The sequence below is a fragment of the Apium graveolens genome, chromosome 6, assembly GCF_009905375.1.
Source record: "Apium graveolens cultivar Ventura chromosome 6, ASM990537v1, whole genome shotgun sequence".
NCBI classification, from domain to species: Eukaryota; Viridiplantae; Streptophyta; class Magnoliopsida; order Apiales; family Apiaceae; genus Apium; species Apium graveolens.
In genome coordinates this window covers 25,504,005-25,528,590 of record NC_133652.1, presented here as the reverse complement: position 1 = coordinate 25,528,590, position 24,586 = coordinate 25,504,005, and the positions used below count along the sequence as shown (strand labels likewise).

General features: G+C 35.6%; 1 protein-coding gene across 1 annotated transcript; it reads left to right on the top strand.

The window, feature by feature from the left end:
* Nucleotides 1-355: 355 nt before the first annotated feature.
* Nucleotides 356-2,180, top strand: LOC141668365 (uncharacterized). Its single transcript, XM_074475222.1, has 4 exons — nucleotides 356-1,113; nucleotides 1,419-1,595; nucleotides 1,697-1,825; nucleotides 1,911-2,180. Exons 1-4 carry the CDS (start codon nucleotides 568-570, stop codon nucleotides 2,010-2,012), a joined length of 954 nt encoding a protein of 317 aa, XP_074331323.1. The 5' UTR covers nucleotides 356-567; the 3' UTR covers nucleotides 2,013-2,180.
* Nucleotides 2,181-24,586: the final 22,406 nt, after the last annotated feature.

Here is a 24,586-nt window from a genome sequence, read left to right as displayed (position 1 = left end):
TAATAATTTAATCTAAACCTGTGGGTTATCCCTTAGTATATAATGAAAAATGTATTATATTATATTACTCAATAAAACAATACATAGGTAGAATTATTAAATTTTTATAATTAAGCATATAGTAATGGAATAAAATCATCATGCAGGAGGAAATAGAATAAATGTAGTCCTTTTCTAATTAAAGTAAAGATACAAATGCAAAGAGGGGGACATTTTATATCAAGCTTAGAAAAATATGCTTCTTTATTTACGAAACAGAAAGATGAGGGGTTTCCGAGCAAATTCCTGCTACTTTAGTCTTTAAATAGCAGAAGTGGACAAGTCAGTAGTTGCATGTCTTTCTTTCATCTCAGCCTTCTTGTTAAACATAGATAACGAGATTGTTTTCTTTGTCTTCTTCTCTAGTTTAATTTTTTAAGCCACCCTAAGTGTCTTCACTTGTGTTAAGCATACATACATTTTGTTGTATTTGATGTTACTGTCCCAAACACACACAAAAAGTCAAGTAAATAGATATAGAAAGAAAGTGAATCTGAAAGTTTCAATAGGTTGTTTTGCAAAATTGCAATGTCTGCTAATCTTTTTATGTTTGATGGCTCAACATACTCTGATCCATTCTCACCTGTCAATGTCTCTTTTGCATCCATTGAGAGTATCCTCCAAGATAATTACACTACTGACAAAACTTTCCAAGATGAAGAAATTGACAAAATTGCATCTACACTTCTATCTTCATCACCTCCAAGTCATCAAATGGGAGGCCTCTCACTGTGTCAAACACCCTTGGGTAATGAGTACAGAGACTTCTCTGTAAAAACAGAGGATTCTCAACTTCCATTCTACTCGGCAACATGCGATTACAACAACATAAGTTATTCTTCTTCATTTCCTACGTATGGTACCGATGAACCCGTGAAGAGGATGCAAAGAAGCTTTAGTAGCAATTGTTTTGATGGGAAATCAAGTTACATGTTCCAACCATTAGATAAATTTGTGGATTCTACAAATTTAAATGCCACTACTACCGCTCAAGTTCAAGCGTTGAGCTCACCTGAATACAATTCATTCTCTGATAGTCAAATGAGAAGGTTTTGCAGCACTGGAGATTTACAAGTTAGTTTTCTTTTAAAATCTTAAATGTCTGTTATGCACCAATACGTTCGTATCTTTTATCCACCCAAATACAGAACCAAGCCAAGTTGATCCAGTACAAAATTCCAGATGCTTTAGTACACATTTATATCGTTTTTTGTAGTATTGAAACTTTAACTCTTTTGAAATTACGTCATAATCCGAGGCCCTACTTCCAATTGAGGCGTATTGGATATGTTTGGTTTAAGCTAACAATATTATTCATTTTTAATGAATTTGACTAAATAAAATATTTCCTTTCTTTTGTTATTTTTGGTGCATTTTAGAGTTTGAAAACTAGCCAGATGAGGCCAAGATTGTCATGTAGCCCACTAGCAACAGAGAGTTCATTCACGGAGGAGACATATTCAAAAGTGGGACGGTATAGTACAGAAGAGAGGAAAGAGAGGATCCATAGGTACAGAGCAAAGCGCGCACAAAGAAATTTTAATAAAACAATTAAGGTACCTTTTGTTCAATTTTAATCAAGTTTGTTTTGTGACAATGACATGAATTATTCATTAAATTAATGTTCCTTCTTCTTCCCTTTTCAATTATATAATAGTATGCATGCCGAAAGACATTAGCTGACAATCGACCAAGGATACGTGGAAGATTTGCGCGTAATGATGAACCAGTAGTGATTCCAAAAACTGCAAATTATAACCCATATGAAGACGAAGATGATCTTTTGGTATGCACTGTATACCTTCAAAAATTTACTTGGTAACTAGCTGCATATATAGTTTTCTAAAATGTTGTTTGTGATTTATACGTAGATCGGAGGATATTACCAAGAAGAAAACGAGGGTCAACTAGGCAGAGATGCGTTCCTCACTAGCTATGGCATTCAGTACTATATGCCTGCAACCAACTACTGAAGCTGCAGTTTTCATATGTTAGTTGTGTAACAGAAATATAGTTTACTAGGATTATTAATCTAATTATTGAAATAAAACGATATTATTTGAATTTCTGAGGTTAAGGTGAGGTGCACTTCAGTTTCTGTAATAGTTATTCCAGTTCCCAGCTACAGTTTTTCAATTGAAGCAGCAGTAGTGCCATGCAGATGCACTCTTTCAAATGTTATGCTCTATAGTCTATATACATCTTTATATACTTGTTGCTCATGCATGAATATGTATTATCTAGTGGGCGAGTTGATATATCTGCACCATCTTCAGTATTAGTGATGATTGATTTCTTTAGGCAGATGGAATCTAGCTAGTATATTCAGTCAACCAACTAAAATCCATTTCACAACTAGGTATATTTTCACCAGTAACTTCCACTTGAACTTAACTTTTGATTGGCGGCTGATGTTTATTCATCGTAAAATATATCTAAAATGGACGTAAATGATAAATCCAGTAAAAGTACGACGAATATCCTCCTCTAGTTTTAGACTTACTGTTACATAACGAAAATGCTCAATGGTAGAAATTTAAACACTAGCACAGATATAGCTGACAGTCTCAAATTGACGAACTTTGGTTACCAGAAAATGTGTTTCAGTTTAACATTGGGAGTCTTTATAACAAGTATGCAGAGAACTGTTAGCTAATAGAATAGCTATTGTTCTTGCCTTGCTTTCTTAGATGTTTCGGGAATGCTTTAATCATTTTGAAGTTGTTGGAGGGTATAATGTAGGTCAGATAAGCTAGATTCTTCTCTAAAGTATGTTTCATTAGTTTAGTTAAAAATGATCAGAACATATCTACTACATGTTTAGTTTGGTCATATAGATCAATATATGCTAACTGCTATATATTTGTGGAATAACTTTAGATCTATAGATTTAACAACCTAACATGATTGCAATTGGAATCTTGAAGCTTTAAACAGGAGTTACCTAATTCTATCTTAAGCCTTATATTTTTGTTTATATAAAAATTATCGTCTCAATACAATTCCTCCATGGTTCCATGAACGAGCGCTGCCGGCAACTTGGATTTGAGTTTGCAAAATTGAGTAGTAACTCTTCACATACAATGTACTTAATTAGTAGTATGACAAGAAAATCCTGTAATTATATTAGTGATCTTCTGTTTCAGACCAACCCCACTATATCAAACATGATCATAATTTCCGAAATCCTCCACTTAAAAATGTTACTTTTGCCTTCATGTGAAACAGGAATCCCGTTTCTTCTATTTGCTTGTTTCTTTCCTTAACTACTCATGATCTTGCAGCAAATTGTGAGTTCGCTGGTCTCTCACAGAAACAATGCAAACTACTGCGGTTCAGGACTGAAATTATACGACGATAAAAGACTAATTGTGCATTTTAGTTTCAACAAAATTACATGAAAGAGTAATCACGATTGTCAATAATGCTTGACAGATTATATATTTTAGGGCAATAAAGATTAAACTCACTGCAATAAAGGAGTTCTCAGAAAATATTTACAGTATATGATAATAGTTTTTTGACCCTGTTTAATTAGTATTAAAATAGCCTTGATTACCCACTCAACAATGAGTAAGAGGAATTTCAAAACCTAGAGTTGTAGGTCATAATTAGTATCACACTTCGTGTTTCAATAGTTCATGGTTTAAAGATCAATGAAAATGTGTTATTGCTACCTCCATTGAATCTGTTAAATACTAGATTCCAAAAGATGCATAATTTTCAATTCTATTATTGTAACATTTGAGCAACTAGCTAGTGCAAAATACATTGCACACATACACAGATGTACAATTTCATGTGCAATATCTGTATAATATGACACACCGATTCAAACGAGAACTAGAACTCTGCCAGAACCATGAAAACCAATGGTTCTGCGGTCTAAAATCTGCAGAATTGCTGTACAAAAAACTGCACAACCAATTGATTCTTATGGTTCTCTCATTTTTGTGGTTGAAACTACATATACACGATAACACGAGCAGCATGAAGAAATTCTGATATCAACAACAATGGTTTGGCTTAATTTTTTTCTTTAAAAAAGAAACTGCAGACTCAATTCTTTCACCTACACTCTGAGATTTATCACAACAGCACCTAAAGAAACATAGGTATAGACTAGAAAATAAATGAACACTTGCATCAAATACTAATCTAAACCCCAAAAGGTAAGAATAAACAAACAGCATCTTGTTAGAGTCACTTAGGCATTGATAGAATGCTAATTAATAATAAATTGATCATCAGCATTCCTACTAACAATGATACCAAAGTATCACTTTTGACCGGGACAATTCATTTACAGAAACAAACTGATCACAAACTATTATTAAATATTACACCTATATATATTCAGTGTGTCCTATCATTGCGTTTCCTATATATTAGGACATGATTGGTTAAACGAATTAAATTAAGACAACATTATTGGGTGATTGAAAATGTTATGAAGTTTGTCTGTCGCGTTGTCTTTTTCATTTAGCACAGGAGAAAGCGCATTCCAGTTGCTTCAAAGAAAATTCTATGTTCTTCTACAGAGTAAATCTAATTATTTAAATATCCATTTACTGGAAGCTCGATTTAAAAGATTTTTTTTACCCCTATTCATGTCCCGATTAGTGATTCTTACAACACCTAATATTTCATACTTTCCTGATATTAAAGAAAAAAGGTACTTTCCCCGCCCTACCATTGCAAAAACTCCAATATATAATGTAAACTTGTTGCGAATCTGATATCATGATGACGAAACTTTCCTTTTGATTAATAGTTAAGATACCCAAATGCAGAACAGAAAGAAGTATAACAGTGTGTGTGGAGATCCCACTGGTGAAGCATCATTCTATTGTTCTTACCATCCAGTTCAGTCAAATATAAAAGTGAAACATATGCTGATCTCCTTATTGCAGAAGGGAGTCTCTACTTTATATTAACTAAACTAAACTAAACAGAACCAAAATTTATGTAAACCTCTAAAAAGTTGTCCTCGGAAGGCTTGAAGTTGACTAAAACAAGATTTATAAAGGAATATTAAGCCCAAGCAGTGTTTGCATTGTATAGTTATTTCTCACTTCGCCCACTAGTCATCCTTTACGGCGAATAATTATGATTTTTTTGTATGTATTACTCCACCTTCAGTATCAAACTTCTCTACCTGGCATACAATTTAATATAGATATGCAGAATACTCCATCTTCGGTATCAAACTTCTCTAGTTGTCAATGTCAAGCTGCTGTTTCAGGTTTGCTTTTAAGTCAATAAAAAAATGTAAAGTTTACAAGTAAACAACTGTGGTTTAAAGTAATGAAGTAGAGTTAGTAGTAGTCTTTTGCTAATTGTTAACAAATGGTATAGAGCATTTAGCCACTAAAGTCTAAACATGCATATGTTTGAGAAGCACAAAGAATGTGTTAAAAGCAGTCAATAAGCCAAGAAAGCCTTTCTGTAACTAGGTCTTTGCAATTGGTATGGAAAGTAAGGTTCCTCCAACGTGTGAAGAATCAGTTCCTGATAAAGCTAACCATCAACTCAACTTTACAAACATTTTAATATCTTTGTTTTTCCAACCATTTTTGTGTTTGGACAGGCTAACACTCTTGGCGGCTTCGCCTACAAAATGTGATGAAAGACTGTGCATTCTCAAGCATAAATGTGTGCGTAGCTGTGTCGTGCTTGGCTAATGATCGAATATCTACTTGTTATTCGTTGCAGAACACTGGTGGAACCACTGAAAACAGTCACTTACCTTCTACAACCCTGATCCTTGCTAATGCGGGAGTCAATACGATCTTTCTATGTGGTGGAGGGTTATCGTCTGTATATTTATCTTTTTGTGTTCGTCCTCTCGCCAACTTGTGTTAAAAGTGAGAAATGGAATTTATTTACTAGGAAGCTACAACATAGACAGACAAGCCTAAACACGAATTAAGTTTAGGTACGGTAGTAGACAAAAGCAACTTGTATTAAAGAAACAATGATACAATTGATTTAGCAGCACTAAAACAAGGTGCCACATTATAGTGGTTTACATCACTGATACTGCGGTCCAAGTTGCTGACTGAATCTTATGAAACATGTCTTTATGATGCTGACTCTATGCTTAATTTGATTGCTCATATGGCTAGCCATTAGCAAATTCTTGCAGGAATTTTAGGATAACCCAAAGACTGAGAGCCATGATTTGGTGGACTAGAATTCTGTTGTAGAAGTAAAGTTTTACAGAAGCTATTAGAATTGGTAAAAATCCTACAGCTTTGGTCGAGCAATTTCGGAACTAGCTGCATACTTAACCATTCAACAAAACTTTGCGAGTTTAGACACATGGAAAATTAAATTTTTTATTTCATGTTGCCTTTCAGCTATATATTAATCATAGGTATATTATGAGAGAGTTTAGACACTCTGGATGAGCAGGAGGCTAAGGAATGATTAAAGAAAATGATATTGTAATATTTATATATAGTCCTTTTAATCGCATATGTACTCATCCTACATACTTTGGTTCATAGGCATCAATTCGGTACGAGCTGTTTTGTCTCAAAATAAAACCGAAACAGTGATGTATGGTTTCTGAAATAGGACCCGAAATCGAACCAAACGCCATTAGCGCAGTTCCGTTTTTATAATTGTGTCAGGCTAATTGTGTCATTAACTTGTTATACATATACAATATAGTTTCCAAGAAAAATGTAGAAGATGGAGCAAGCAAAAAGCCAGGAAGCCGTACCACTGTATGAAAACACTAACCTGACAATGAAGTATACTGAAGTCTGAATCACTATTTGCTGTAAAACCCTATATGTAGCTGCAAGATAAATTTCTAACTACTAGAATGGAATAAGATAGATTTAATGTAATGTGCATTAATTTAACAAGAATTCCACGATCTGTCACCATTATATGTAAGTGCGAGTATTCATAATGGTGAGTTTGATTGTGTTAAGCAGATGTATCAGTGGTAAATTGTATGATTGAGACTCACATTGGTTTAGCTGGAGTCGCCTTTCATTATGATTGTTACTTTCTGCTAGTTAACTGTTACAGATGAACTAAAATGATCTACTTGTAAATAAGACATGTGAGACGGAGAGAAATCTGATCAGAACGTCAATAGAAAAAACATGGATAAAGTACACAAGGAAAAACAAGTAAGAACACATTACAATCCAGTTGAGTCTTGGATAATCTCCTAGCAAGTGCATGAATGCAGTATGTTACTACATCCTGCTTCTGAAAATGTTACATTGTAGTAGCAACAGAATAATAAGCACACCAAACTGGAACTGCTATAGACCAGTAAAAAGGCACTATTAGTAAAAACAACCAAATCAGGCTGGAAAACTGATAACAAATTTATTGTTGTTTCTGCAGATTGCAGGGTGCATTCCAAAAATAAATAACATGACATTGCAGTTCAACACAAATAACAGGAAGAGTGCATTATATGTTCTAACGGAGGGAATCAAGTTAGATTTCACAAAACAAGACATAAATAGAAGGATCCTCATAACTGGCCTATACAAAAGGTCTTCTGCAATTTCACTGCAACAGGATTAAGGAAGCAAGCGGCAACAATATCAGAAAGCCAATAATAGTCCAGCTGGTCTCTTGGTACAAAATTAACAATAGCCACAGTAGGCTGCTTGGAAAAAAATAAACCAAAATCAGCAGAATTAAAAATAGCCACAATATATAGGCTGCTTAGCGAAAAACTAGCCAAAATCAGCAAAACAAAATTGCAAGACAGACTACATACATCAGAAGTACAGATTGACAGATTACCTCTTGTTAGTCATCAATCACGCATTGCTCAAACAAATTATTTACTCATTTGATCTTATCTAAAATACATCATTAAAACAAATGAGAACACATATCAAACAATTTGCAACGGCAACGTATTTTAATTGGTTATGAACAGTGATGAAGTTCATTTCTTTTTCAATGTGCTCGTGTTGTTTAAAGTCTACGGATTCCTCTTTCAGATCAATCATTTTCTCTTAAGTTCATACGTTCACATGTAAACATGTATTGACAATGGAGCATTACCATCACCAACTTCAAGCAATGCTCCACATGCTGCAGTGTAGCAACCTGTCCCCGCAGCACCTGTACCTGATTTGCTTAATCTGATGGGGAATAGCGATAGCAGTAGTAATGCTATTATGTCACTTCATCAGCCCGAACGCTTATTGTGTAAGTTTTCACATATCCATATTATTTAAAAGCAATTCACAGGTTCCTCTTGATGAGTTCATGATTTAGTTCAATTTTGTCTTGCTTCTTCCGAACCTCTTCAGGTACCAGTCATTTTAAAATGAAACACGAGTTTCTTATTACTAAATTGTTGTAATTATGCTCGTCGTTATTCAGGTGCAACCTGGGTCATCTACCAGAACTCTTCTTCACATGGTTTTGTTGCTGAATGTAACTCCTGGTCAACCTAACACACTTTTACAGGTCACTGTGAAAAGTTTTCAAGCAACTTGCGTTGATACTTCAACGATAAAATCTCATTGATGGTCCTTTTTACAGAGGATGGGAGAATGGGATGTACATTCTTTCGGGATGTACCAAAACTTATGTTACCTGGATATTTATTAAATGCATCGTAGATGAATGATTTTTGATGTTGATTAATTTGTATAATAAAACAAAGATACCTTCTAAATCAATTAACAACTTCGATATTCTGCAACCAAGTTACGTTCTAATTCTATAACTGGTAATGTTGTTTTGAACTCTTTTCAGAGTAGCATAAGTTAGTTTTGACTTTTAACTATCTCCTACACAATTGAGCCTTTTGGATTAGATATTTATGGCTGTTTTTATTCCACATTACAGAAATGGAAGTCACTACCTGACTCAGATGGTCATGTAAAGGATTCCATATTTTTTTGCGCTAGCTAAAAGCAGAAGCTTGCAGAAAATATAGAATAACCAATGCTTACGCAGAAAGACTGAGAGCATGAAGAGAGATCAGGTGAACTGGAATTCTGTTTAGAAGTGAAGTTTGACTGAAGTATTAGAATTGGTAAAATCCTACGGTGATGTCAGAACTAACAAAATACAGAAGCATCCAACATTTGTTAAATGTTCACTGAATCACCGCATTGCAAGGGACATTCTTTTGTCAGGGTATTTCAACAAACATTTGACGGAAAGGAATGTTTTACGAAACATCGAAAGTTTGGTAGTCGATCGGTTTGCTAAAATTATTTAATCACCACTACTTAATTATTTTAATTCTAATTGGTCGATTAATTCTAATTTTAATTATACAACTCTACCAATTTAAATTCTGTTATATATTGAACTTGTGAATCACAATCTGCGATTAATACATACAAAAATATGCGAATAACAGAAAAACAACAAAAGGATATGAAGGAGAATTTCTCGAGTCTAGTACAACTGTCTCCATAAAGCTATTATGGCCCTCACCGTATGTGCGGGTCGTTAGCCTCCCAGGATAAAACGAGCAAACAGCGAAATTACACGAACAACACATTCGGCGAACTTGAACGGAGCAAGAAACTATCACCGGAACAGAGAGAGGATAGGGTTTGTGATTTTAGAAGGCGGCTGTGTATATCGAATGAATTATTATTAACCCTAAACCTGATACGATAATATATAGGCTCGAGGGAAACGTGTGTGCCACTTCACGCGTAATTAACATTTCATTCGATGAGATTAACATCCCCCACATGGATGAGATTAACATTTCAGTAGCACACACCAGATAGATGGACACGGAGTTTGACTTGGTGATAGTTTCTTCGATCAAATATAGCATACAATAGGTAGAGAATGCTCCTTAAACCTTCGCTCGAATAAGCATACCAACTTTACTGGTAGACGGTCAATGTGCTTGTCCTTGAATTGTTCGACCGTTTGTGTAAACGATGATATATATCACTATATCTTTTCTGACTCGTTCAGTTCTCATGAGTATGTCCATTTTGGCCCGGGAACATCGTCCTGGTTCTGCAAGAGTTTCTAAAGAATTGTGCCGCGCAATTCTCCTTTGAAGCGGCCCCATTTCTCTCCCACATAGGTGATCTTTATCTTATAGAGTAAACCGCGTTTACTCAACTGAATTCCATGCGTTCATTCCTGAACTCCATGTATTCACCAAAAGATCATTAAAAGCTCAAAGGCTTAACCTCGTACCATACAGGTCTTATTATTTCCTCATCATGGAAACATGTCAGGGGTTTCCCCCATAGTGATTTGGTCATCATGATTTAATTGGCCCATTGAACCAAGTTCTTGGAATCTCCAGTCAGCATTGGTTGGGTGTCCACCATGACGCCATTAAGCAAAAGGCTTAAGGCTCAACCCTCTCGATGATTTGTTAACCACTTCTCTTGATAACCCTTTGGTTAGCGGATCCGCGATATTATCCTTTAACAGTATATAGTCAATAGTGATAATTCCGGTTGAGATCAATTTTCTAATGGAATTATATCGTCATCGTATGTGACGAGACTTTCCATTATACATCGTGCTATGTGCTCTACCAATAGCGGATTGACTGTCACAATGTATCCCTATTGCAGTCACATGATTTGGCCATCTTGAAATATCCTCTAAAAATTGGCGTAGATATTCAGCCTCTTCGGCGCATTTATCTAGTGCCATGAACTCAGCTTCCATCGTGAAATGAGTTATCACAATTGAGGATTATTATGAAATTGCTGACCAACTAGTGTAAACATATAGCCACTCGTAGACTTTAGAGCCTTCTTACTAGATATCTAGTTCGCGTCAGTATATCCCTCTAATACTGCTGGATATCTGCCATAGTGCAGTCCATAGTCTCGAGTTCCTCTCAAGTACCTCAGTACCCTTATGATCGCTTTCCAGTGATCAGCTCCCGGATTACTCGTAAACCTACTCAACTTGCTGTTTGAGTATGCAATGTCTGATCTTGTACAACTCATTAGGTACATCAGACCCCCAATTATCCTCGAGTATTCCAACTGGGAAACCGCTACACCTTTGTTCTTGGATAGATGTAAAGTCATATCCACGAGTGTCCTGGCTTTCTCAAAGTCATCATTAAGAAACTTCTCAAGGATATTGTCAACATAATGAGGTTGACTCAATGCAATTTCTTCTGATGTTCTAGAAATTTAGATTCCTAGAATCACATTTTCTAGTACCATGTCTTTCATGTCAAATCTTACCTTTAACATGTTCTTTGTAAATTTGATCACTTTATCATTGCTTCCGGTAATAAGCAGATCGACTATATACAATGTCATCATGACATAACCATTATCATTGTCCTTGACATAATTGCTTTCATTATCTTTGTAATCAATTTCGCGCCTGTTTCAAGCCATACAGTGACTTCACTAGTCTACAGACTTTCCTCTCTTTTCAAGGGACAACGAACCCTTCAGGTTGTTCCATATAGATTTCCTCATCTATATCTCCATTTAGGAAAGCTCTTTTCACATCCATTTGAAATACTGCTAAATTTTGAATTGCAACGATAGCAAACATCATCCTTATTGACGTTATTCTCGTTATTGCAGAGTATGTGTAAAAGTAGTCAAGACCTTTATATTGCTTGTATCCTTTAATTACAAGTCTTGCCTTGTACTTATCGATAGTACCATCAGTTTTTAACTTCTTCTTGAAAACCCACTTGATGCCTAACGGTTTACAACCGTTTGGCAAATCAACTAATTCCCAAGTATGATTCTGCAGAATTGAATCAACTTCATTTTTAATGGCCTCTTTCCACATGGGTCCATCGGGTGAGGTAACCGCTTCCTTATAGGTTTTTGGGTCACCTTCCTCGAGCAAATATGTCATAAGGTTAGACCCATAGGATTTCTCCGTACATTATCTTTTTCTTCTTCTCACTACCCCCACATTTTTGTCCTCACTTTCTTCACTCTCATTAATTGTCCTTTATGGACTCATGAGCTCATTTTGACGTTGTAGGAGGTTCATTTCCTGGATTACAAGGAAACGTCGCCTAAAAAAATGAGGCATTCCTAGATTCCATAATCGTATTCTTCTGAATGTCAGGAAACTTGGAATCATACATGAGAAACCGATATGTAGTGTTATGCGGTGGATATCCGATGAAGATACAATCCACAATCTTTGGACCAATCTTCACCTTCTTAGGTGTAGGGACCAGTACCTTTTCCAGGCACCCCCACACTTTCAGATGTTGGTAACTTGGTTTCTTTTTCTTCAACATTTCATAAGGACTTACATCATTATTCTTGCGTATAGTAATATTTAAAATATTATTCGCGCTTAAGATGACTTCCCCCACATAGACTGCGGAAGTCCAGAGCTTAGCAACATCGCATTCATCATTTCTTTGAGAGTGCGATTCTTCCTCTCAGCCACTCCATTTGACTGAGGGGAGTATGGTGTAGTGACCTCATGGATTATACCATGTTGTGAACAGAATTCCCCAAAGGGTTCAACATATTCACCTCCACGATCACTTCGTATCGTATTGATTTCCTTAGTTTGTTGTGTCTCAACTTCTTCCTTATAGATTTTAAATTTTACTAATAGCTTCATCTTTGCTTTTCAGCAAATATACATAGCAGTTTTTTGTACAGTCATCTATGAATGTAATAAAATACTTGTTCCTCCTCTTGTTGGAGTGAATTTTAAATCACATATATCGCTATGTATTAAGTCCAACACCTTGGTGTTTCTTTCCACACGTTTAAATGATGATCTCGTTAATTTTGCCTCAACACAAGTCTGACACTTATGCTTTGAATCAATTGTTAATTTTAGTATGTATTCTTTTACACTTAACCTTCATAAAGTGTCATAATTAACATGTCCTAATCTAGCATACCATAAATTAGGAGACTCAAGCAAGTAAGCAGAAGAATTCTTCATTTCATTATCGTCCTTAATGGACATAACATTGAGCTTAAAAAGCCCATCGGTTACATAGCCCTTGCCTACAAACATACCACTCTTAGACAAAATAACTTTATCTAACTCAATTACAATACAAAAGCCATGCTTATTCAACAAAGAATCATACACAAGTTTTTTGCGTATATCAGGCACATACAGTACATTATTCAAAGTCAGATTCTTCCCAGAGGTCATCTTTAGAATCACTGTGCCTTCACCTTCAATGGTAGAAGTCGCTGAATTCCCCGTGTAAAGCTTCTCACCAGCAACGGAAGCTTTCAGGCTAGAGAAAATCGCCTAGTCTGAGCAAACATGCCTAGTAGCACCAGTATCTATCCACCACTCACGCGGGTTGGAGCCGACCAGGTTCACTTCAGAGACCGTAGCACAGAGGTCTATGTCACCCATCTCTTTGGACACGTGATTGACCATGTTTGCTTCTTTCTTCTTGTTGGCCTTTTTGGGCTTCTTGCAATCAGAAGACCTATGACCCACTTTATCACAGTTGTAGCACTTCCCTTGGAATTTCGATTTCGAAATCCCTCCCTTGGGTGCCAGTTTTCCCCCTTTACCAGAAGTGGCATTCTTTGGCTTGGAGCTTTCAACATGCTTCACTATGTTTGCCTTCTCAGTAGCAATATTCATCTTTTTCTCATATCCTCTGTTGTCTTCTTTAATACGAAGTCTGAGAATCAGATCCTCCATGGTCATCTCCTTTCGTTTATGCTTAAGGTAGTTCTTGAACATTTTCCATGCAGATGGTAGCTTTTCAATCACAGCAGCAACTTGAAAAGATTCACTAATGATCATTTTTTCAGCATGAATTTCATGAATGATCACCTGTAGTTCTTGCATCTAACTGACCACAGTCTTACAATCCGTCATCTTATAGTCAAGAAAATGACCAACAATCCACTTCTTTGCCCCAGCGCCCTCGGTTTTATACTTATAGTCAAGTGACTCCCATGAGGCATTAGCTTTTGGCTTCGAGCTGTACACGTTATACAACGAGTCAGCCAAGCAGTTCAGTACATAATTCTGACATATGTAGTTAGAGTGCTTCCAAGCATCCATAACATACAGAGTCTGCGTGTTCGTCTCACCAGTGAACAATGGCACCTCTTCCTTCATGAAGCGATCCAGATGCAACGTAGTCAGATAAAAGTGCATCTTTTGTTGCCAACATTTGAAGTTCGTTCCGTTGATTTTCTCGTGTTTATCAGCGTGTACAACAGGCACAGTTGGCATAACAGGTGCAACACGCATCACAGATGTGACAATCGGTACGTGTGTCTGTACTACAGGTGTATGTACGCCAGTAGGCACCACATGTACAATCAGAGGATCAAATCTTACCGACGTCTGTCCAAAAGGCACACTAAACTGTCCAACGACAGTGTGTTCCATAGGCACATGTCCCGAAGGCACATGTCTAACAGGTGTCTGCCACCCATCAGATACTACAATATGTGCGTTAGGGTTAGGCGCCTATTGGTGAACCCCATCAGATCCAGCGATCTGTGCGTTGGGATCAGTCGATGTGTTCATCGCATTATTCACAGTGTTATTCTCCACGAATATGTTACTCAACAAACTGGCAAAGACAAATGTATTAGTCATAGATAATAAATTAATAGCTTTAAGATTGTGAACCACAAGTTGCGATTAATACATACAAAAATATGCGAATAACAGGAAAATGACAAAAGGATATGAAGGAGAATTTCTTGAGTCTAGTCGTATAACTGTCTCCTTAAAGCTATTAATGCTCTCACCGTATGTGCAGGTCGTTAGCCTCCCAGGATAAAACGAGAAAACATCGGAGGTACACGAACAACACCTTCGGAGAACTTGAACGGAGCAAGAAACTATCACCGAAACATAAAGAGGATAGGGTTTGTGATTTTATAATGTGGTTGTGTATATCGAATGAATTATTATTAACCCTAAACCTGATACGATAATATATAGGCTCGAGGGAAAAATGTGTGCTACTTCACGCGTATTTAAATAAAATGCGTTAATTAATAATCAAATCTGTAATTGAATCAGATTATTATTACGCCAAATCAATTATAATAAATTTGTAGTCAAATACGAATTAAGAGTTTAAAAGCCCAAACCCAGTGGAAATTAAATTTAGCAAAACTAGTCCGTGATTATTCGGGCCAATTTTCTGCTACATTCGTGTCCGCACGTCGCACACGCGGGCAAGCTCGAAGGCTTCGCAAGCCTCAGATTTCCCCTCGAAAGCCCAAGATTTGCACCCCTCATGCGCACACGTAGGTGTTAAAGCAATACATAGTAACACATTTGAACACTACATAAATGTTTTACTATATAAATGTTAGGTCCCGAATTATCGTAGAAGGGGGGTTGAATACGATAATCACTAAATTAAAAATTCTTTCGAATCTTTAACAGATAAAATATTTAGTGCTCGGTTAGTGGTTTCGTGTTCTTGAGAGTAATAGTGTTTGGAACGATAAAAACGAGGAACACACGATATTCGGGGAAATATATATTCGTATATAAATCCTCGAGGGTGTTGCTACACTCCGGTAAATAAATTAACCGGCTACAATCTAAGAACAATAAAGTTCCTAGCTACTACAAAGATTTACAAATCAAATCCTATACAAAGATCTAGCTTTTATTTGTACTAGGATTTAATTACCGAGTATCGATTATAATGCCCCTAAGAATATACAAGAATTAAAACGGGCATTATAAGGTTACTCCGGTGAAAAGTTAAACGGATATTTAAGGTGCCGGAGCTTCTCTGTAAATCTCCGCTTCTTGTTTTATCAGCTCTCTTTTTGTTGGAGAAGAAGATTAACAGAACTCTTTTAGATATGCTGCAAAGTGTAGACTTTATACACAATAAAATTGTGTGGCTAAAGATGAGTGGCATCTGTGGTGATAAGTCCTTTCTGTGGCGACAAGAGCTCTGTGGCGACAAGGGGGTAACATAAGAGATAACTGATTTTATTCTAACTCCCCTGTGGCGACCACAGGGGAAACCTTGCCTTAGAAAATATTTAGGTTTCTTCTCTGGTGACCAGAAGGAGAGGAGGGAGGCTGATTATTTTTTTAACTCCCCTGTGGCGACAGGGGGGGGCTCTGTGGCGATACTTGCTATACTACATGTAACCAGTACATGTACTTAACTGAACTAACAAAAACAAAACCACAAAACAATACTTGTACACGTTTGTTTTCCTTTTTATTTGATTTTCCTTTTTTTGTTGTTTTCTTTTTCCTTTTTCTATTTTCTTTTCCTTTTCTTTTCTTTTTATTTTCTTTTTGTTTTCTTTTTCTTTTTAAGTTTAAATTGTAATTAAATTAATTTATAAAATAAACTTAAATATAACTTATATAAATAAACTAATTTAGATTTATAAAATAAACTTATTTAAAGTTTATAAGATAAATCAATTTAAGTTTATTAAATAAATTATATTAAAGTCCACTAAATAAATTTATTTAATTTACCAATTAAATTTTAAGCTTCGCAGTCCCCTGAGTTGTTTAGTTGTATATCCTGCGCACCTCTTCTCGTACTTCAACAGATAAACGTTCAATCCAAGTGCGTTCCTCAACTTAACAATCCTTCTATAAATAATACCCAGATTCCTTTCACGAGCTGTTGACGCTTAGTGCAACTGGTCTGGTTCACAGACGACTAACCCCGATTCAGGTCTTCGTATTTTAGCCTTGATTACATTGTTAAGTTTGCCCCAACTTTATTGCTTCGAACACTGACTGTCAATAAACAATTATACTTTCACTGGAATCCTTTCTGGTACTCTAGACAATGTCTTCATTAACCTATGTCTATACCCTGTCTTCAATTCTTCAGATTCCTATGCTTCGAACACTGTCTATCTTCAATCAATGCCAATACACTGAAATCTTCCGGTAGCACTTGTATACTGAATCTTCAATCTTTCTGAAACCCTGATAGTCTTTAACCTTTGTTCTTCACTGAGGCATGATCATATTAATGAACTTCTTTCAGTGACCTGTAGACAGACTTCAGGCTTTCTTCTAATCTTCTGATTCTTTGTATTTGCCTTGTCTTCATTCTTCCTGATTTCTTGTGTAGACATAGTATTATTAACCTGTCATGTTCTAGTGTTGTTATCGTGTTGAGTTATCACGTAACTGTTCATACAGCTACGCAGTCTCACCAACAATAAAGCTATGCATTCTCCTTTGAAAATTCAATGCGGGACTTTCATTCTTTTACACAAATTTCCACTACTATGAGACTAACTTTGGATGATCATATCTCATCCATCTCTTAGTCATTTTGAGTGATTAAAAGTGCCTCGGAAAGCTCTCTCGGAGGAGAACACATTTCAAGTGTCACTTGTCGCGCGCACGCAACATTCGTCTACTCAAACCATGGCTCAAATTGACTTGACAATGTGGGACTAATACCCAAGTTTTCCGACAGAACTCTATATCTTTGTAATTGATATTAAAGTCAACTTCGTGTACCAATTTAAATTTTTATTTTACTTTGTTGATATTATAATAGATGAAACATTAAAAGTTCGGTAGTCGGCCGTTCAGTACTTGTTGTAATTACTTAATCATCCTTATTTAATTGTTCTAATTATAAATGGTCGGTTGGTCAGTCGGTTAATTCTAATTCTAATTGATATTGAAGTCAACTTCCTCTACGGCTCTATAATTGTATTTTATATTGAACTTTATATCACTATAATTGATACCAAAGTCAACTTTTTCTGCCAATTTAAATTTAAATTTCATTTCGAGCTCCATATTATTCTAATTACTATTTCAAGATAAAATATTTTTAAGCAAATTAAACATAATTAGTTGAATTTGGTTGATATAATGTGCCCTGGGTTAAGATAAAATAATAAATATGGCTGATCCGGCTAAAAAATTATACCATTAAACTAGAATAAATAAGATAATATATATTATTTATCCTGGATAAAAAATATTATATGATTGATCCTAACTAACACAAAACTAAAATAAAAATGTATTTCGGCCATATAAAACAAAATCATATATATACTAATTATTCAGGTAAAAACAAAATTTTCTTATTAATAAAGACTTAAAAAATTTAAATTAAAATAATAATAATTAGTCTAATTTGGTCGATTTATTGGGCATCAGGTTAAAATAAAATAATGTAGACCTCTGATCAAGGATAAATCAAATTAATATTAGACTAAACAATATTCGTATCCTATTCATCTGAACTAAAAATTACTTTTTATTAAACATAATTATTACTTTTTTAAAGACACACATAAAATTATTAATAAAACTATATCGTTCACTGATTAATATTGCATTTTTTAAATAGCTCTTATAGGTAATCGATTAAGTAATAACCACGCTAAAATAATACTCCACCCGTCCCAATAAATTCTTAACATTTGAAATAGAGTGTTCGACACACATTTTAAGACTCTTATCTACTGTAGTTACATAATTTATTTTAGAACTTTTTTTCGTTAGAATAAAAATTAAATGTTCAATTTTTTATTCAAAAAAAGAAAATCTTAAAAATAAGTTATGAAACTATATTAGATAAGAGCCATAAAGTGTGTGTCGAACTCTCCATTTCAAATGTTAAGAACCTACCGGGGACGGAGAAAGTATTATTTAAAGTCTAAACATAAGGGAAATATTATATTTTTACTATCATAAAATAATAATCTTGCTATAATAATATTTATTTTCCCAGTACCGTGGCTCTTACTTTAAATAAGTTTAATTGTTCTTAAAAATTATGAACATATACGTGTATTAATATAATTACCATGAAGCATATCATTTAAAATTTAAATGAAAAAAATAAGAATTCAATTCATTTTTTTTTAAAATAAAACAATAGCTTCATTCAATTAAAACATCGTAAGATAGAGCCTCCAACAAACGCGTAGGATGAGACGTGAATAAGATATGGAAATTTGCTACACAAGGAATTCTAGCTAAATCATGAGCTACCCTATTAGCATTTTTCCAAACGAAATTAACAGAAACTAAAGGCATACTTCTGAGTTCCTGTCTATAAACCTCTATTAGGTCGCCCATCTCAAATAGGTTTAATTCTTTACCCAAGATGGAATTTACTGTAAGAAGTGAATCAGATTCCAAAAAGATTTTAGCATTCTCAAATTGTTGGTCCTTGATCCATGACAGTGCTTCTCTAGCCCCCATGACTTCTGTTTCCTGTACTGATGCATCTTCCTAGAAACAGATTGTCTTTCCAGCACAAAAAGTACCCAAGTCATCTCTCACTACCATTCCAATCAAATAAGATGGTGACCTCGGGTGAACTGATGCGTCCACATTGATCTTAAACGTTCCTGTTTCTAGCCGGTGCCATTTGTGATTTTGTTGCTTTTATCCTTGCACTGTTGTTGAATTAGTGACATTTCTCTTCCTTACATCTTTCCACTCATGGTACATTCTGAAGCTGCAATCCATGGAAATTGCAGGAGTAACCGTTTTTTAGTCCCAAACTTTTTTTATCTCTAGTGCTAAACCCCCCATAGTACAATGCAGATCTTGAGAAGCTCTTCTGAGTTTGCATTACTCAACTTTCCTAACAACCATTCATCGGCAAACTCTACTGCACTCCAGTTATACCACAAGTTTACATGAGACCAAGATCCCACAACAAAATCACAATAAAAAAAGAGATGTGCCATGTGTTCAATATATCACAAGCACATAGGACAAGTTATTGGAAGTCTAATACCTTTGCAACTCAAACTTCTCCTTACTGGAATGACATTACGACAAAACCTCCAAATAAATACCTTCACCTTATTTGGGAGCTTCAGCTGCCATATTCTTTTCCATCCCACACAATGAGTTGGTACTATCGAGGCAAAGTTTGAACAATACCAGAAACGATACCCAACTTTAGCATTATAAACTTCATTAGTAGAGGTCGACCACACCACTTTATCTGCAACGTTGTATTGAGGAATCCGGACCGCGAGAATTGCATCTGCATCAATTTCTAGAAAGATGTTCCTGATTAGAGTTTGATTCCATCTCTTTTCATTTGGGAGGAGTAGGCTTGAAACAGTCTTTGATCTCCCTTTGTACACAAAATTTCGTTTAACACAAAAATCTTCTTTTCTCCTTAACCACGAGTTTCTAGTGGCAACAATATCATTACCATCAACAATGACCCATTTGAAACCTTTATAGAGCTCATCTTTAACAATCCAAATGCCCGTCCATATGAAGCTGGAATCTAAGCCCTTTATTGCCTGCAATACATGAGAATTTGGGAAATACCTTGCTTTGTAAATTCAAGCCACCAGGGAGTTTGGTTTATTTATAAATTTCCAGACATGCTTACCAAGGAACGGAATGTTGAAACCATGTAAGTTTCTAAAACCAATTCAGACCTTTTTGATTTACAGCAGGCACATTTCTCCACCAATAATTATTAAAGAGTTGTTCCTGATCATGACAGGGGGTCTTATGAATCAGAAAAAATGACATAATATAAGCTGGAATTGATTGTGCTACATTTCATATTAACACAAATTTGCCAGCTTGGGATATATGTTTTGATTGCCATGATTGAATTCGTTTACTCGCTTCCTCTTTGAGATAACCAAATACCCATTTTTTCGATCTTCCCACCAGCGAAGGCAAACCAAGATATTTCGTACCTGTTATCTCATTGTGAACTCCCAAAATATCTGCAAATTCGAGTTGTTTATCATGCTTAACATTCGCACTGAAATACACACTTGACTTTTGGAAGTTAACAGACCGTCTAAAACATTATTCATATCTAACTAGGAGATTCTTAACATTTATCGCTTCCTCTGTTGTACCTTTGAAAACCAAGAAGTTGTCGTCATCAAACAACAAATGAGAGAATGTTGGAGCTGTGGGACATATCTAACTCTCGTGTATCTCTCCATTATTAGCTGCTACATCTAGAGCGTTTGAAAGTCCTTCAACACATAACAAATACAGATATGGGGGAGTGGATCCCCTTTCCACAATCCTTTCTTTGGTGTTACCGGACCTACGATAGAGCCATTAAAACAAAAATTATATGTGACCGTTTTCACACACATAATCATCCAATCAATCCAAAGTTGAAAAAAGCCCAAACTCTTTATTCCCTGACGAAGAAAATACCAGCTAACCCTATCATAAGCTTTGTTGATGTCAAATTTCAATGTTATCTCACATTCCTTACCCGTTTTCTTGCGACTCATATGGTGTATAATTTCAAATGCGACAAGAACATTTTCAGTTATACTTCTATTTTGGATAAAAGCGGATTATTTCTCTGAGATGATGTGGGGTAAGACATCTTTCAATCTATTGGAGAGGACTTTGGCCATAATTTTGTATAGAATATTACAAAGCGCAATAGGCCTGAGATCCTTCATCTGGGATGCATTCTCCTTTTTAGGTATCAGTACGACATTTGTGGCATTTAGCTCCCCTGGGAAAATTTAGATCGAAGCCAATCACTGCAAAATTTGAACACTTCTTGACCCATTATAGGAAAAAAACTCTGGAAGAAAGCTGGGTTCAACCCGTCAGGACCCGACGCTTTGTAGGGATACATCTGTTTGATTGCAGCAATGAACTCCTTAAAGGTAAATTCCTCCGTTAACTTCAAATTCTGTACGTCTGTCACGGTTCTAGGACTAGCCAAGTCTATAGTACTGGGATTGAGCTCCCCTCCTGCATACAATATGGTGAAGTAGTCACAGATAATGTCGTATATTCCTTCGTGGTCCTCTACTCGATCCCCGTCATTATGCACTAAGAAGCTAATTTTGTTTGCCTTTTTTCTTGCAGATGCAATAGTGTGAAAAAACCTTATGTTGTCGTCCCCTTCATTGAGCCAAAAAGCCTTAGCTCGCTGTTTCCAATATGATTCCTCATGAAGTAGAATAGTATTCAGCCTTTCCTTCTCTTGTATATACTCCTGTACGCTCCGATCATCAGTACAATTTACTGACCTATCAAGCTTCACTTTAATTTTCTTAATTTCCTCTCAAAACTTATGAAAGAATGACCTCCCCCATTTAGCCATAAAAAATGTGATCTCAAATAGTTTAGGCAGAAGGTGTGAAGGAGGTAAAGCTCTACAAATTTCAGACACCTCTCTAATAAAATTCAGTTCTTTCATCCAAGTGTTCTCGAAGCGAAACCTGAACGCATTCCTCGACATATTCACCTTGAACAACTCCAGGAAAATGGCATTATGGTTAGAAACTGACATATGAATCAATTTTAAATTATGGAGAGGAAACTTGCCCCACCAGCTCGTTGTAGCAAAGCCTCGATCAAGCTTCTCTCTAACCCATGAACTCGTACCCCTATCCTTCTCTCAGGTAAATCTTCTACCATTAAAATAAAGCTCAGTTACATTACACTCCTCTATAGGAATTCACAAACCATTCAAAATATACTGGGGGTGTGAGACGTTGCCTTTCTTATCAGAGTTGTACATTAAATCGTTAAAGTCTCCCCAAACATACCAAGGTATGAGGGAGATGTTGGCCAACCTGCGTAAGAGATTCCATGAATCACGTCGTTTACTACGTTCAGGATGACCGTAAAAACACATAAGTCGCCAAGAAACATTATTATTCTCCTAAAACAAAAACATCAATATGATTACAAGAGTACCCAGAAATTTCACATTGAAAAGGCCGTTTCCATAAAACTGTCATCCCTCCACTGCGATCATTCTATCAACCGAGAAACATTGTTCAAAACCGAACCGGACCCTTAACTCCTCAATCTTACTAGCAAAAGAAATAGTCTCTAACAAAAATACAAAATTGGGTTTATAATCTTTTAGAAGATCATGAAGAACTCGAACTGTTCGAGGGTTCCCAAGTCCTCGACAGTTCCAACTTAGACAACTCATTATGACTGGCTAGCTTGCTTTGCAAGTGTAGCCAAGAAAATTGGGGAGGTCTCTGTACAATCCATATTAGAAAGCATAGAGTCCTTAGTTGTATCTTTTTTTCTGATTTGTTTGGTTTACTTAGTCATGGGCCTCACTTCTTTGTCTTTTCTTTTCCTCCAGTTTAAGCCCATAAAGTTCCTCATTATCCAGTCCACGTATTTCAAAATCTTTTTGATTTCCCGCTGCATGAGTTGGGTTGATACCTGTATTTTTAGAATTACCTGATATATCTGCATAAGGCGTAACAACTGCACTCCCGCCTCGTGATAACATCTCAAATTGTGATAAATCAGGATTTTGAAATCCCTGATTTTTCTCTTGATTCTTCTCCTTGCCAATCTGACATCCCCATTCACCGTCACCCTCCTCCCTAAGCCACTTACTCTTACTGCCACCGACCGCCCTGCGCGACTGAGCACGCAGCCAATGCCCCCATTACTTGCTAACCATTTCACTGAGTGTTTCAAGTCTTTTCTTACAAAAATGCTCAGTATGGGATAACAAGCCACACGTGAAACAAAAATCACCCAACTTCTCATACTTGCAATTAACTACTACCTCTATTTTGTCTTTCTTACAGATTTTCTTCCTCCTCTTCAAAGGTTTACGTACATCTAGCTTGATTATCAGACGCATAAACTCTCCCAAATACTGGAATTATTTTTGAATTATATTGTAAGAATGTTCCAAAAATTTTCCCTAGCTGTTTTCCGACCATTTATGTCATGTACCTTATTGGCAGATCATGAATCTGTACCCAAAAATTCACTTCAAACAATGACACCTTGATTGAATCCTCCTTTGTTTTGATAGTGTTTAGAACTAACAGCGCATTATCGAACGTCCATAAACCATTTGCAAGTACTCACCCATGTCATCTCTGTGATAGAACTGGAAAAGAAAGATCCCAGGTCCTTGATGTTGATTCCTAGGGTTGGCTTCCATAAATCGGCTAACTTCGTTTTCATGACACGAATGTTTATATTTTTCTCCGTCAGAAAACGACCTACTAGGCACAACTCAATCTGTTTACCTCATTTTCCCCCTTCATCAAATACCAGTTATTCATTTTCCTCTGTATCGATGTCCATTTCAGCTATCTCTATTTCGATGTCATCCATAATTACTACAAATGATAAAGCTCTCACAATCTCCAGGATACAAGAGAGAAATTCACCAACTCTCACAATCTGTAGGATATAGGAGAGAAAAAAATATTTCATTTTAAAAAAAAACTATATAAAATATTAAAATAAATATGTGTGATCCGTGCATTGCACAAGTTTTAAACTAATATCTTCTAACATGCAGATGTTCACTAATGCACCCATTATAATTCAATACAATCTTCTATAGAGATATAATTTCTTAAAAGAAATAGTTTTTTTTTGTCATTTTTTCTCATATTTCCTTACATATATGACTTCTCGGTCTTAAATGTGAATAGGCCGGTTGCTTTATCATTTTTATTTTTTATTTTTCATATTTATCCTTTTATAGAAGTATGTTTAAATTATAATTTTTATATAAATTTTGTTTAGATTGAATTTTAAAAATAACTATGCCTATAAATATATGCAATTTACATATCCGTAATTTCGATATTTTTTTCTAAAATATAAATTAATAGTTTTTAAAAGACTGGTATAT